General features: G+C 37.9%; 2 protein-coding genes across 2 annotated transcripts; both read right to left on the reverse strand.

Moving 5' to 3' along the window:
• Nucleotides 1-1,286: 1,286 nt before the first annotated feature.
• LOC147505597 (uncharacterized) lies at nucleotides 1,287-4,344 on the reverse strand. Its single transcript, XM_086605586.1, has 3 exons — nucleotides 3,187-4,344; nucleotides 2,686-3,105; nucleotides 1,287-1,682 (listed from the first exon to the last, which is right to left on the reverse strand). Exons 1-3 carry the CDS (start codon nucleotides 4,342-4,344, stop codon nucleotides 1,287-1,289), a joined length of 1,974 nt encoding a protein of 657 aa, XP_086461712.1.
• An 18-nt stretch (nucleotides 4,345-4,362) lies between these two features.
• On the reverse strand, nucleotides 4,363-5,232 carry LOC147505598 (uncharacterized). The gene has a single exon (XM_086605587.1). It carries the CDS (start codon nucleotides 5,230-5,232, stop codon nucleotides 4,363-4,365), a length of 870 nt encoding a protein of 289 aa, XP_086461713.1.
• Nucleotides 5,233-13,159: the final 7,927 nt, after the last annotated feature.

Here is a 13,159-nt window from a genome sequence, read left to right on the forward strand (position 1 = left end):
CACCACTCGATCTCTTTTCTTTGGAAACCTCAAAGAAACCCAACTGAAATACGGGAGGAAACCTTCAATTGACTTTTCCAAATAAAAAAGTTGTTCGAGAAACCTTTTATTTTGTGATCAACACCCTAAAAGTCTAAAACATAGGTGAGTATGAAAGCCAAAAAGTAGTGAATGCATGAAAATGATTCTTCATATTGCACCTGATATTCTCATATACTATGATAATAATGTCACACAAAACTGCGCCCTAGGTAAAATATACTACTTGTTACATGTATAAACTAGAAAGCAACCATGTCAAATACGAATATGTAACATTATAATGTCAACATACACACACCATTCTTATGGTCTCTTAAATAATCAAATAATGAACATGGCTATGCAAACAACATTTTAATTTCTCTAATGAAAGTGGTAATTGAGTGGCTTACCGATTCGCGATGAAGCCGTAATCCAGAAAACCTTATTAGAAGAAATAAAAAAAAAAAAAAAAAAAAAAAAACCCTAATGTTAGAAGCAAATAAAATTAGTAATTGAAAAAGAAAATGAAATGAGTATTGATAATACCAAAAAAAGATCGAGATCGTGGGTTTGATTTTGGTGAGAGAAACTTGATTTTGGTGAGATCGTGGAGAGAAACTTGATCGAGCTTGAGAGAAACTTGATCGTGGGTTTGAAGGATCCGGTTGTCCGGTTTGATTGTGTAAGAGATTGAGCTTGATCGAGCTTGATTGTGTAAGAGATCGAGCTTGAGAGAAACTCGATCGTGGGTTTGAAGAGATCGAGCTTGATCGAGATCGTGGGTTTGAAGGATCCGGTTGTCCGGTTTTTTGGATATTTGGTTGGGGGGTGTACGAGTCCAAGTTGTGCCAACACCAACACAATGGGCAGACCTCGGCCCAACTCGGCCCAACTCGGGGTCTGCCCAACATAAATTGGAGTCTGGCAGTAACAGGACCCCTAAAAAATAGTAGCCCATATTAAGCAATATCACGAATTCATAATTCCATTAACCAAAACAAAAAGTACCCATGTTCAAAATACCATGACTGGAAAGTTTAAAAATGCAAAAGCTGAGCAACAAAATTCTTCAAGATCGTCAGTAACTTAATTAGTTGACCTCCTCAATCTTAGGACCAACACCAACACCAGCACCACTGCCTCCACCGACTGAAGGACCATCTTCATCCATTCCAAAGCACCCATATCGGCACCTGCACTGGTACATCTTTGCTATGATTGGGTTGTAGAGGCTCTCGAGCTCCTTCATCTTGTCCTCGAACTCATCCGCCTCCGCAAAAGCTGGGTTGTTGTCGAGCCAATCTGGACAGCAGCCTCAATGGCATCTTCAATCTTCTTCTTATCTGCTGGGTCAAGTTGGATGCATTCTTTTCATCCTTGATGGTGTTCCTCATGTTGTAAGAGTAATTCTCGAAAGCATTCTTGGATTCTACCTTCTTCTTGTGTTCCTCATCCTCAGACTTGTATTTCTCTGCCTCTTGAACCATCTTCCCTATCTCATCCTTAGACAACCTACCCTTGTCGTTAGTAATGGTGATCTTGTTCTTCTGCCCTGTGGTCTTGTCCTCAGCCGACACATTTAAGATACCATTGGCATCAATGTGAAAACAAACGTAATGTCGAGGAAACACCACGAGGAGAGGAGGGATGCCGATAGCCTTCGAATTTACCCAACAAATTGTTATCCCTAGTCCTTGTCCTCTCACTCATATACACTGAATCAACACACCCGGTGGTTGTCTAAATAGGTAGAGAAAACTGCTCTTTCTTGGTGGGAATGGTGGTATTCACGGTAATTAACACGTCATCATCACCTCCCAGCGGTTCCAACCCAAGAGAAAGGGGAGTGACATCCAGGAGCAAAAGGTCCTGCACCTTCTCATTGCCCTCGCCACTCAAAATGGCAGCCTAAACAGTAGCTCCATAGGCAACAGCCTCATCTGGATTGATGCTCTTGCCGAGCTCCTTCCTATTGAAGAAATATGAATCAGCAAAAATTCGTCCCTTCCCTCTTGATCGTCAACCTGACATCTAGAAAATAAAGCTAATAAAATGTTAGAAAATGATTTACCGGAAACAGTAGTGTAATAAGTTCTCCATCTGGTTTGAAAAACTTACTGAGGCCCCAAAATGAGTGACTTTTGTGCGTATCCCATGACTTGAGTAAACATATTCGAAGATGTAGTCAAGTGCATATTCATATGTTACGGAAGACATTAAGTACAGGAACAAAAGTGTCCACTTACGGAAACAAAGCGAAGTGAAATCAACTAAGTGGGAAAAGGGAAATTACACTTTTGTTGTTGAAGAGGTTTATAGCAAAACTTCTGGGTATACCACATTTGTGGTTTGACTTTATGCATTTAGAGGTAGCAGAATGTTGATCCTGTCCGCCGAAGTGCATCTTGAGAGGGCCGCATACAATTGACCATGACTGAAAACTTCCGTGCGGAGGTCAATACCAACATACTTAACTGATTGTCCTTGAGACTTATTAATAGTCATTGAATAGGCCAATCGAATTGGAAATTGTCTTCTCGTCATATGGAAAGGAAAATCGGAAGACGACAGTGACAAAGATATCCTTGGAATAAAAGCTTCATTGCCCTGTTTTTCACCAGTTAAAATTCTGGAAAAAAGAACGTGTGGTTTGCATTGTACCACTACCAATCGGGTTCCATTGCATAGTCCATCTCTGGGAGCAATATTTCGCAACAACATTATAGGACTACCAACTTTAAGGTTCAGACGAAATGGTGGCAGACCAGTTAGATCAAGTGCGTTTAGGTACTCATTTGGGTATTGATTAATATTGATTGGATTATTTGCTTCTGCATCCTCCATCTTGTCGGCAGCTAGAAAGATAGTAGTTTCTCCTGGAAACATATTCAAAGCTGTTGCATTAATTTCATTGACATCTTCATTGCGTGCCGAAAGAATTGTATGCTCAGTTAAATATCCTGGGGTGACCGTGGCAGCATGACTCAGATGAGGGTATGTAGCAGAAATTAGTTCTCGAAGATCTGCACATTGACGAATTGTTGATGGCAGTTCCACCGTCTCACTTGGATCACTTCCAATCTAAACGAAGGAAGACAGAAAAAGATTAATGGATATAAGTTTGAAACAAAGGAGGAGAAAGCATAATACATAAGTGGTTACCTCCATCAAGAAATTTGCGAAACCCATATTTGCAGAGTTCCCATGTTCTAATCTCATGTTTTGTACCAAAGTTAGAACCCAAATATGATTCCAGAGGAAAGAACACCGCAAAGAAGCACGCATAATTTGTTCTCGCACCCCTTTGGGTATAACTGGAAGGCATTGACGAAAGTCACCACCAAGAACAACTGTAATTCCACCGAAAGGTTTATTATTGTTGCAAGTATCCCGAAGCGTCCGATCAACTGCCTCAACACATAACTTATTTTGCATTGGGACCTCATCCCAAATAATAAGTTTAGTTTCCCTGAATAAGTGGGCATGCGGTGAATTCTTATTGAACCCACAAACCGAGGTATCAAGAATGTCCAGTGGGATGCAAAAGATTAAGTGAGCAGTCCGACCGCCAGCCAATAGCAACACAGCTATTCCAAATGAAGCCACCATAATAACAATATGTCCCTCAATCCGACACGTAGCAGCAATAGTGTTATAAACAAAAGTCTTGCCTATCCCTGTTGCCCCATTCAAAAAGAAGAGTATCCCTTGATTTCGGTAAACAAAATCCAGGACAGCTTTATATGTCGAGTGTTGCTCAACATTTAAATGAACTCTGTTGCCATGTGCTTTTTCAGTTTGTGGATCATATTGAAATTGTCGTTGGTCCCATATAAGTCGGTTACCAACGACTGAGTTCCAATTGGTGGTTGATAGTGGCATAGGAGAAAAATTAATGAGCAGTTTACCTGACTCTATAAGAATCTCATTTAGAAGAAATAAACCATAATCTTGAACCTCAGCTTCGGTAGGTTCTGGAATGTTGAAGATGGTGCGAAGTTTGTGTGAGAGGTCGTCACAGATACTCTCCCAAAAATCATGCCACAATGTTTGGGGATATAGAGGATTGCATTCTGCGAGAATAACACAGAATAGTCGACGAAGATGATAACCAGTCTGCATGGTTGAGGCCTCTTGCAGACACTGCACCCATTCACTATCATCCTCAAGAAGTCCGCGCGCAATACATGCTTCTTTGAAAGTTGGATGTAAATCAGTACCAATCTTTTTCAGATCATTAAAGGAATGTGGCCCTTTCACGACGGTTAGAAGCAAGCGTAAGTAAAATCTTTCACCAGAATTAGGACTCGCGAAATACATTCTACCAATAGCAAACCCCTATGCCCTGAATTTCCAAATTTGGTGTTGCTTTATCCAAACGTAGTGTTCTGGCACTTGTTGATATGTGAGCCCCCTTGCACGCGCATATGAAGTGCAACAATCAAAAAATGCAGTAAGAGTTGACCGTTGCCTCTCTACCCTCGCCCGTATATCATGCATGGACACATTAGCATTATACACAGCACGATGCATTCCAGGGAGATGAAGGGCTAATCTCACAACTGTTGGAATCTCCTCGTGCAAAGAAATTCCTAACAATCTCACAACAGCTTTAGGTGGCCCAATATATCTCGCATCCAAATATTGCTTGATCTCATCCAATTCATTCAACACAATTGTTGTCCTGTCATTACCTTTAAATATGTACTTGTGAATGTATTTCACACAAGTAAGCCCTGCACAAACTTCAACATTAATATGACAGGCAAACATCTTAGAAAGGTAAGGATTGTAAGGAACAACATTTCTATTATCAACTGAATGTTCTCTAACAAAATAAGACTTCCCATTGTCACGGCGACGGTAGAGAGCATATCCATTTGTATCCATAGTTGTACAATCTGTGAAAGCTCGGGGATAGTGATATTTACATTGACAATTAACCATGCAAGGAGAGTTTGGACTTTTAAGCCCACATGGGCCATGAACCATACATCTTAGTACAGTACGAAATAATTCAGGCTCAGTGTCAGGATCAGGAAATTCTGCAGATATAATGCGGTCGACTTGTGCAGGCACTCGGATCTTGTCTGAATGTCGAAGATATATAAGTGCATGCATATGTGGCAGACCACGTTTCTGGAACTCAATGGTGTAAACATGAGCAACTGCCACACCAAGGACACCACGTTTCTTGATTACTTCCATCAAAGCTCTTCAAGAATGCTTCAAGAATTTCCGTCCACTACAGGCGATCATAAGCAGTTTGGTTTGTAAACAATGCTTCAAGAATTTCCGTCCACTACAGGTTTGCAGTCATTGTAAGGAATATGTCTGGATGGTGGTTACAACGTGTAATTGCCATGGAGTCTTGAAAAATTTCAAACATATGCCTAGGGCTGCCGATACAGGATGATGGTAGTACGACTCGCCTTCCAATCTTATTTGGATCAACAGCATCAGCTGACACATCAGTAATACCTTGATATAGTTATGCACGAAGCTTGTCTTGTTGTTGACTTGTTGTCTATAGTAGCGCATTTTGTTTTGCTCAATTGATGCCCATCCGTCCACCACAAACTCCTCAAACAACTTTCTCCCTCGCAAAATAGCTGAGTACTCTGTGGTGCGCTCAAACAGTAGATAAGAATAAAAATTCATTTGTGTTAAGCGATCATTAGTGGTGGTAGCGGTTGAAGAGTCCCAACGCCGCAATTCAGGTGTCCATCCAAGCTCCCCATGGGGAAACAATAGGACATAAAGCAATGGTAAGTAAGCTGGATGACACTCACTAATTTGCATGAATTCTTGCCCTCCTTTAAGATAAATAGCAATAACACGGTAAAATGACAGCAATCTCATCTGCTGTTGTTAAGTTTACCGACCTCATTCGTCGTGAAAGTAGTGTAATCAGCAAGGTACATTGAAGTCCCTCACCATGCTCGCAAAGAAGCCGATCTAAGAACATCATATCGCGTGGAGATTATATTGAAAAGCGGTTATATTGGAGCATAGTAACTTGAATGATTTTCAAGACATCCGTGTTGAGCTTAGGATTACGAAGTTGACGGACAGCTAGTGTAGCACTGGGATCATAGATGTAAAGTTGAGAATAAGTAGCTTGCTATCCCACGTCAAGAATTAAAGCTCCTGTGCGATGTCGCAGTTCACCGTGAATAGTGAAAGGCCTTGGACCCCGTCCAGCAAATAAGTGTTCTTGTACTCCAAGACTTGTAAATGCAAAAGCTTAATAATATTGTCACATATATCTCCGAAATGACTTTGACTTGCGATCATTCCCATCGTATAAAGCTTTAAGGGCAGGAGTTGCAAAGGAGGACACTTTATCTTTCCTTGTAAACAACATCTCCCAAAAAGAGGACGTGACAGCGATGACTTTGATAATCGTTCATCCATCCAATGAAGTGCCTTACAAAATGGACATTGAACGTCCATTTTCCCCAAGTAGTGTCTTCCTTGTGCAACTGGGCGGTTAGGATTAAGAGTCGAGTGCCTCTTCATCGTCATCTTCACTCATGGTATCAGCACGTTCAGAGAACGGTTGTGCAGTATGCTGGAATGACTGTGGTCTATGCAAGAATGAAGTATTAAAAGGATTTAGACTGAGGTGTAAACAATTTGTTATTATTGGAAACATTTTTGTGAAGAAATTACCTAGAATTTTGGTCAGCTGATATTGACTCAGAACCCAGACTTGGTAAATGTGGTATTGCATCAGTAAAGCTTGATGTATACGAAATGAGGTTACACGCATTGCAAGGGAGCTTATATGGGTAAGAAAATATTGAAAGTTTGGTACTAAAAAGTAGAAAATATGAAGAGAAAGTTGTAAAGAGCTCTGTGGTGCTATACGTTGCATTTTGGTAAGACAACGTTGATGCAAATGACTCATTTCTGAAAGTTGGAATTGCATTATTTGGTAACGCAACACCAGAGTTAAGAATACATGTGATGTAGAAAGATAATAAGGGTGAGGTGTGGATTGGATTGTAAGGAAAACCAATAAAGTGACATACGAGACTCACCTGTTGCTTACAGGTGTTGAATCAACATGAGTACATTCTTCAGGCAGTGTAAATAACCTAATAGGATTAAGAGCAGAGAAAGATGTTCGAAGAGATTTCGTAGAATTGAGTCGTTTAGTTGATGTGGTATGAGGTGTGATTGGACTATGCTGAGGTGGAAGCCCGACAGTTTGAGGTGGAGTTCCTGGAATTGGAAGGTGGGCATACACCACAAAACCAGACAATCGATGGGCCATTGCTTGATGCCCATTCTGTTTATTCAATTTTTCCTTTTCCCTTCGAGCACGCTGTGCAATAATTCTATTTGTTAGGCGAACGTCTTTGATAGGAGAAGGGGATGGTTGTTCCTGATTGGGCAAATTGTATTCAATTGGCGAATTGAGATAAGTTGGTGTAATTGGATAAGAGCATAGAGGATACGAAATAGAAATAGAAATTGAAATTGAAATAGAGATAAACATAAACCAAATTTCCAAAGGTAAAATCTATATAACTATTATATGCAAAGAAACGAAGATAAAGATATGACAATATTTGTATCGGCAAAGTCCCATATGTAAAGAAAGACCCGAAGATAAGGTATACAAATGACATAGCAAATAGGTAAAGGATAAGAAAATAGAAAAAAAGGATAATTGGGTAGATAACAAGAAGGAAACATTGTAGGAGTATTAGTACCTGAAAACTATGAGGTTGGTGGAGGGTAAGTATATCTTGTGGAGGGACAGAGACACGTTTTTTCTTGTTAAGAGGATCAAGAGAATGGTCCAGTGGGCGCTTTCTGTTTTGTAGGTTTGGTCGGTCTAGCCGTTATATAAAGAACAAAAAAAAAGTTAGAGAAGGAGAAAATATAAAGCAAACTTGATGTGCAATGTCAACAGTAAGCATAATAAATTACATAAGACCGCAATTCAATTACTTGAAAGCCACGAGGTGGTTGAAGGTTGAGTCTCTCTTGGAGAGGGATAAAGGTGCTTTTCGGCCGGTTCAAAGGATCAAGAGAAGGGTCCATTGGGCGTTTTCCCTTGTCTAGGGTTGGTCGGTTTAGATGCTATATACATAACCCAGCAAACATATAAATCATGAGACCAGTAAGAAATAAGTATGTGGATTAACGAACCAATGTAATAGAAACAACAAGAATACCTGGAAACCAGGAGGTGGTTGAAGGTTCAACCTATCTGTTGCAGGAATCGAATATTTAATTTTTTTGTTTGAAGGATCCTTAAATGGGTCCATTGGCCGTTTTCCCTTGTCCACCATCAAGTTCAATCCTTCATATATAGAAATTGTACACTCAAAATTTAAAAACGGAGAAAAGAGAAGGAATGGTAATTAGCTATAAGAAACTATAAGAAACATTGATTTTTGATAGTGCAATCCTTAGAAGATGCAGTAAGATGCCACAGAAAGAATACATGTCCAGCAAGGATACATGTCTACGTAACATAGCTATAATTACATTATGTGAAAACTAGAATGAGGATAATTTTTCATATAATGCATGAGTATAAAAAAAAATTGAATAATTTTCATATAATGCATGAGTATAAAAAAATTGAATAATAAATGTATGTCGTTGTGTTTTTTTGTTATTAATTTGGTTATATACGATTGAAACTACAAATACATTGAATAATAAATGTACGTCATTGTGATTTTCGGTTATTATTTTTGTTATTTACTATAGAAACTACAAATACACGTTGCCTAAAGCCCTCAACATAGAACGTTCTTATGTTATCTACTATAGAAACTACAAATACACGTTGCCTAAAGCCCTCAACATAGAACGTTCTTATGTTATTTACTATAGAAACTACAAACACACGTTGCCTCAATATAGAACTTTTTTATATTAATGAAAACGCACAACTGTAATATAAGGAATAAGGCATTATATAAAAGAGAAAAAGGGTCCATCGGTAGAGAGAAAGGAAAAAGGTGGTCGTTGCAGATTATGAAAAGGGAAGTTATAGGAGCATGACTGTTTCCACTCTCAGGCGACTGATAATCCTAATCGTGAAAAACTAGAGAACCATCTATACTATAATATGGAGCATACAGGCCTTACGCAAATATATGGAGCATCTTAAGAGTCAATTGCAAGAGGAGGAATAGAGTAAACATCAGTGTCGGGTAGGTCTTTTCCACCATTTGCAATCAAGAAGTGATGGACTGACCCTGGACTGTGATAATTATCCCAAAAATTTATAGGAGACGATGGGATTCCATCAAGATTATCAGGGAGATTTCGCAGAGAGCTTTGTTAAGTAAAGCCTAAACAAAGCTTTTGTGGCTAATATCTCTAAATATAAATTAAAGGAGCTGGCAGTAGGGTTTATATTTACTAATAAAAGAGTATATCCAAACTTTTACCCTCTAAGTTGAGATAATGTGCTCATAGGACAGTCTAGCTTGAGTAAGAGGCATTTTTGCTTCCAAGGCAAATTTCAAAAGGTATTAACTGCAAATAAATGTGAGCACATAAAAAAATAAAAGCCCAGATTTTTCGGTGCCATAACAGAATGCATATCTAAAATGGTACCCTTGCGCTTGCAAAAGTTAGATATCGTAGTAATGACTCTCAAAGTTAGCACACATACACACCACATACACACCTATAAAATATACACTCAGGGAATTTTGACTTCTATATGCTAGATGGAGAACGCAAGATTTGATAAGCTATAATCCATTTGAGAAGACAATCGATAGATAGATTTAACTGATAAAACACCATTGTCACCGTATCCTTAAACTCATAGATCAACCGCTACGATGAAACCAAGGAACAATGTTCTAACAATTTTGAAATACTTCAAACCTATACGGAAGGCAAACTGCCATGCAACAATCACACAATGGAGCTTATATAAACTATGAAGGGACCATGCATTAGGAAAGGGGAGAGAAAAACCCTAGCTATAAGCCTATAATCCTTTAGGAACATAACTCTATGCTTCTCACAAGCTTGGTTTGTACCAAACCAAAACTAATCAGATATATGATAACAATCCTAAAGACATAACGCTGCATCTACCTTGAGTCCTTAAACGTAATACATAGATCAATAAGAACATATGGCATATAATATAAGAAGTATATTGAACGCCCAAATTAAGCAAAGTATATTGAAATTTTAAAAATTGAGTCTTTATAAGCAGCGCATTCTTCACTTTCAACACATCCATTTCTATCTCACTCCCAATCTCCTAGTCTTGATACCATGGATGTAGAAAGTGCCAAACCAGCTGAGGTTGTAGCAAACAAGCCTGCAAGGAGTTGGATCATTTTGGTGTTGAGGTTGCTTGCACTTTGTGGGACTGTTTCGGCTACTCTAGTAATGGCCCTTAACAAGGAAACCAAAACCTTCGTAGTTGGTGTTGTTGGGACAACCCCCATTAAGGCCACGTGTAAGCTTATTCATCTCCCTCGTAGTTATTTTCAGCTTAGTTCAAAGATTCAACGAGTCAATGCACATACATCACACAATATTTTTCATTAGAGATGCTAATTAACTGTGCTACAGTGCTAATACATGAGCTCCACTAAGGGTAGCTTGTCAGCATCTTGCTATATAATATTATTGTGTCAAATTCCTACTACTTGCTATATATATAATATAATGAAAAACACAAGTGCCACCTAACAAAACTAACAAGCTTTCAGTACAGACCGTGTAACAGCTTAAAGTGTAACATCTTAGTTCTTTGTAATAGCAAACAGTGGATATACCAAATGTTGAATTGCACCACAATCTAGATATATATAATACGTAGTTGTAGTGTAGTTGAAAAGCCGAATTTTATTCTTACCTTGTTTGTGCAGTGCTGAATGTCCTTGTAGTAATCTTTCAATCTCAGTCAAGACGCACTTTGCTTTCAATCTCAGTAATCTCAGTAATTTGGAGTGTTCCACAAACATAAAAAACAGAGTTGGAGTGATGAGGGGTTTGTTTGGAGAAAAGAAAAAGGGGGAGGCGTTCGTTTAGTTGGAGGAAATCGCGATATTATGTGCCGGTATGCGTTAAGTAAAGAGACATACCACTAAATATCCTTAGATTTCTCCATGTCATAAACAGGGTGAAATGCTGGGAAGGTGTTTGGACCGTCAGATCGTGGCCAACCCTTCCCTAGTTTGTTATATAGATATAGATTAATGATCTTTCATCCATTATTCATATTTTTTGTGTATGATTTGTGTATCTATATATTTTTTTTATGTATCTATTTGTTGGAATTGATTAGTCAAATTCACTGTAATTTTGCATGGATTAATGAACACGTTTCGAATTACACATGGATTAATGACAAAAACGAAAAAGATCAATTTTACAGTAACTTTTCGATCGATAAGAAGATATATAATGTGCAAAACTAGCAACATAAACAACAAAAATATGGAGTATCATGTTACCCTTGTTAGCATTAGGAAGACATCCTTTGTTGAGAGAAATTTTAGAGTCATGAAGCGTACTTGTGAGTTGCGAGTTACATTGCTTATATAACATGATATACCTTCACTAATTAATGTACCTGGTATAGATTGTAGAAAGTAACTACTGTACCGGATATAAGTAGATAGATGCTACTACAGTGCAACCTTGAGGGGGTGGGAATAGGTTGGAAATTAATAACTATATATGAATGTGAAACATTATTCATTTATATTCAAAATTGCGTTATGCATGACATAACTTTAGGTGACTTTAAAATAATTTAATTGACCAACGAGTGACATTAGGCATGGGTAAAATTGTCAAAATGATTTAGATTCAATATTCAGAGTTAGGTCATTATGATAGAAAACAAACATGTTTTTATGAGTTCAACATTCAAAATTCAACATTCAAAAAGTTGGTCATTTAGCATTCAACATTCAGCATTCAGAAGCTCAAAAAAAAACAAACGACAAATAAGTGTGATATTAAAAACACATGTAACCTGTGTTAAATTTGTTTATCAAAACAAAAACTTGTGTGAAATTGTGGTGACATTTCAAAAAAAATTTGGAGCCACATCACCGGTTATTAGGTGTGCACCTCAACGGTGCCACATGAAGCCTTTGGTCGGACACATATGCATCTGGCATGCCACATATACATATGAATTAATGGAATGATAACGGCAGCCCAAACTGATAAAAAAAAATATTCATAATACAATTTACTTCAAAAAAAAAAAAATTTGTCTCAATTGATAAAAACAGAAAAGTTCATGGTACAAAATGTCCAGTTTTTCAAGAAGATATTGGTTCATTTCTTCTTGGCTGCAGACATTCTGACGACCTTGCCTCCAGATGGGTTTTTGTTCTCAACACTCTTGATAACTCCCACAGCAACAGTGTGACGCATGTCCCTCACAACAAAACGATCGAGTGGTGGGTATTCAGAAAAAGTCTCCACGACCATGGGATTGGACAGAATCATGTTCACATATCCCACATCACTATTCTTGAGAAACTTTGGTTCAATTTCAATGTGAGAGGTGTGACAGTTTCCGGAGGACGGTGGTTGGGGTCCAACTGGAATAAATTTTTTTATACAATTTGAGTTTTGTTGGACCATCGGTGTAAGTTTTTTAACCGGGTTGAAGTTCAAAAACCGGATCACCTTTATTATTATTTTTTTTTTTTTTTTTTTTTTGAAAAAATAATGTGGGGAGTTCGACCTAAACCAAGTAGTCCTAACTCCAAACCAATGGATCCTAAATTCTTTCTAAATTTTTTTAATATTACGGCCCATTTGAATTAAAACATGTATTTAATTTTATTAGTAATTTTAAAAAATTTTAAATAAACATTAAGTCATAAATCAAAATGATTAAACCATTTTAACAAAAATCGGTTCAAGACCGCCGGTTTTCAAAATACTCCAAAATTTTATCGGGGATTTGTTTGTGTATTTTAAAAGAAAAAAGAAGAAGTTCTTTTTAAGAAAGAAGCAGAAGTTCGAGCTACGACAATTTCTTTTGATATGGATCCTAAATTATTTTAAATAAATCGGCCCATTTATCTCAGGCATTTTATTAGATCTTAGTCATAAATTAAACTTCCTCTTATAAAATCTAGACCGCCACTTAATACTA

Source organism: Coptis chinensis, chromosome 4, assembly GCF_015680905.1.
Source record: "Coptis chinensis isolate HL-2020 chromosome 4, ASM1568090v1, whole genome shotgun sequence".
In the NCBI taxonomy this organism is placed as follows: domain Eukaryota; kingdom Viridiplantae; phylum Streptophyta; class Magnoliopsida; order Ranunculales; family Ranunculaceae; genus Coptis; species Coptis chinensis.

Bases quoted from the DNA above. Each gene is read 5' to 3' on its own strand.
- LOC147505598 (XM_086605587.1), bottom strand. From the start codon at position 5,232: ATGGAAGTAATCAAGAAACGTGGTGTCCTTGGTGTGGCAGTTGCTCAT.
- LOC147505597 (XM_086605586.1), bottom strand. From the start codon at position 4,344: ATGTATTTCGCGAGTCCTAATTCTGGTGAAAGATTTTACTTACGCTTG. The intron at 3,106-3,186 runs GTAACCACTTAT...TCCTTCGTTTAG, and splicing joins TCGCAAATTTCTTGATGGAG to ATTGGAAGTGATCCAAGTGA. The intron at 1,683-2,685 runs GTACAATGCAAA...GTAAATTCGAAG, and splicing joins ATGGAACCCGATTGGTAGTG to GCTATCGGCATCCCTCCTCT.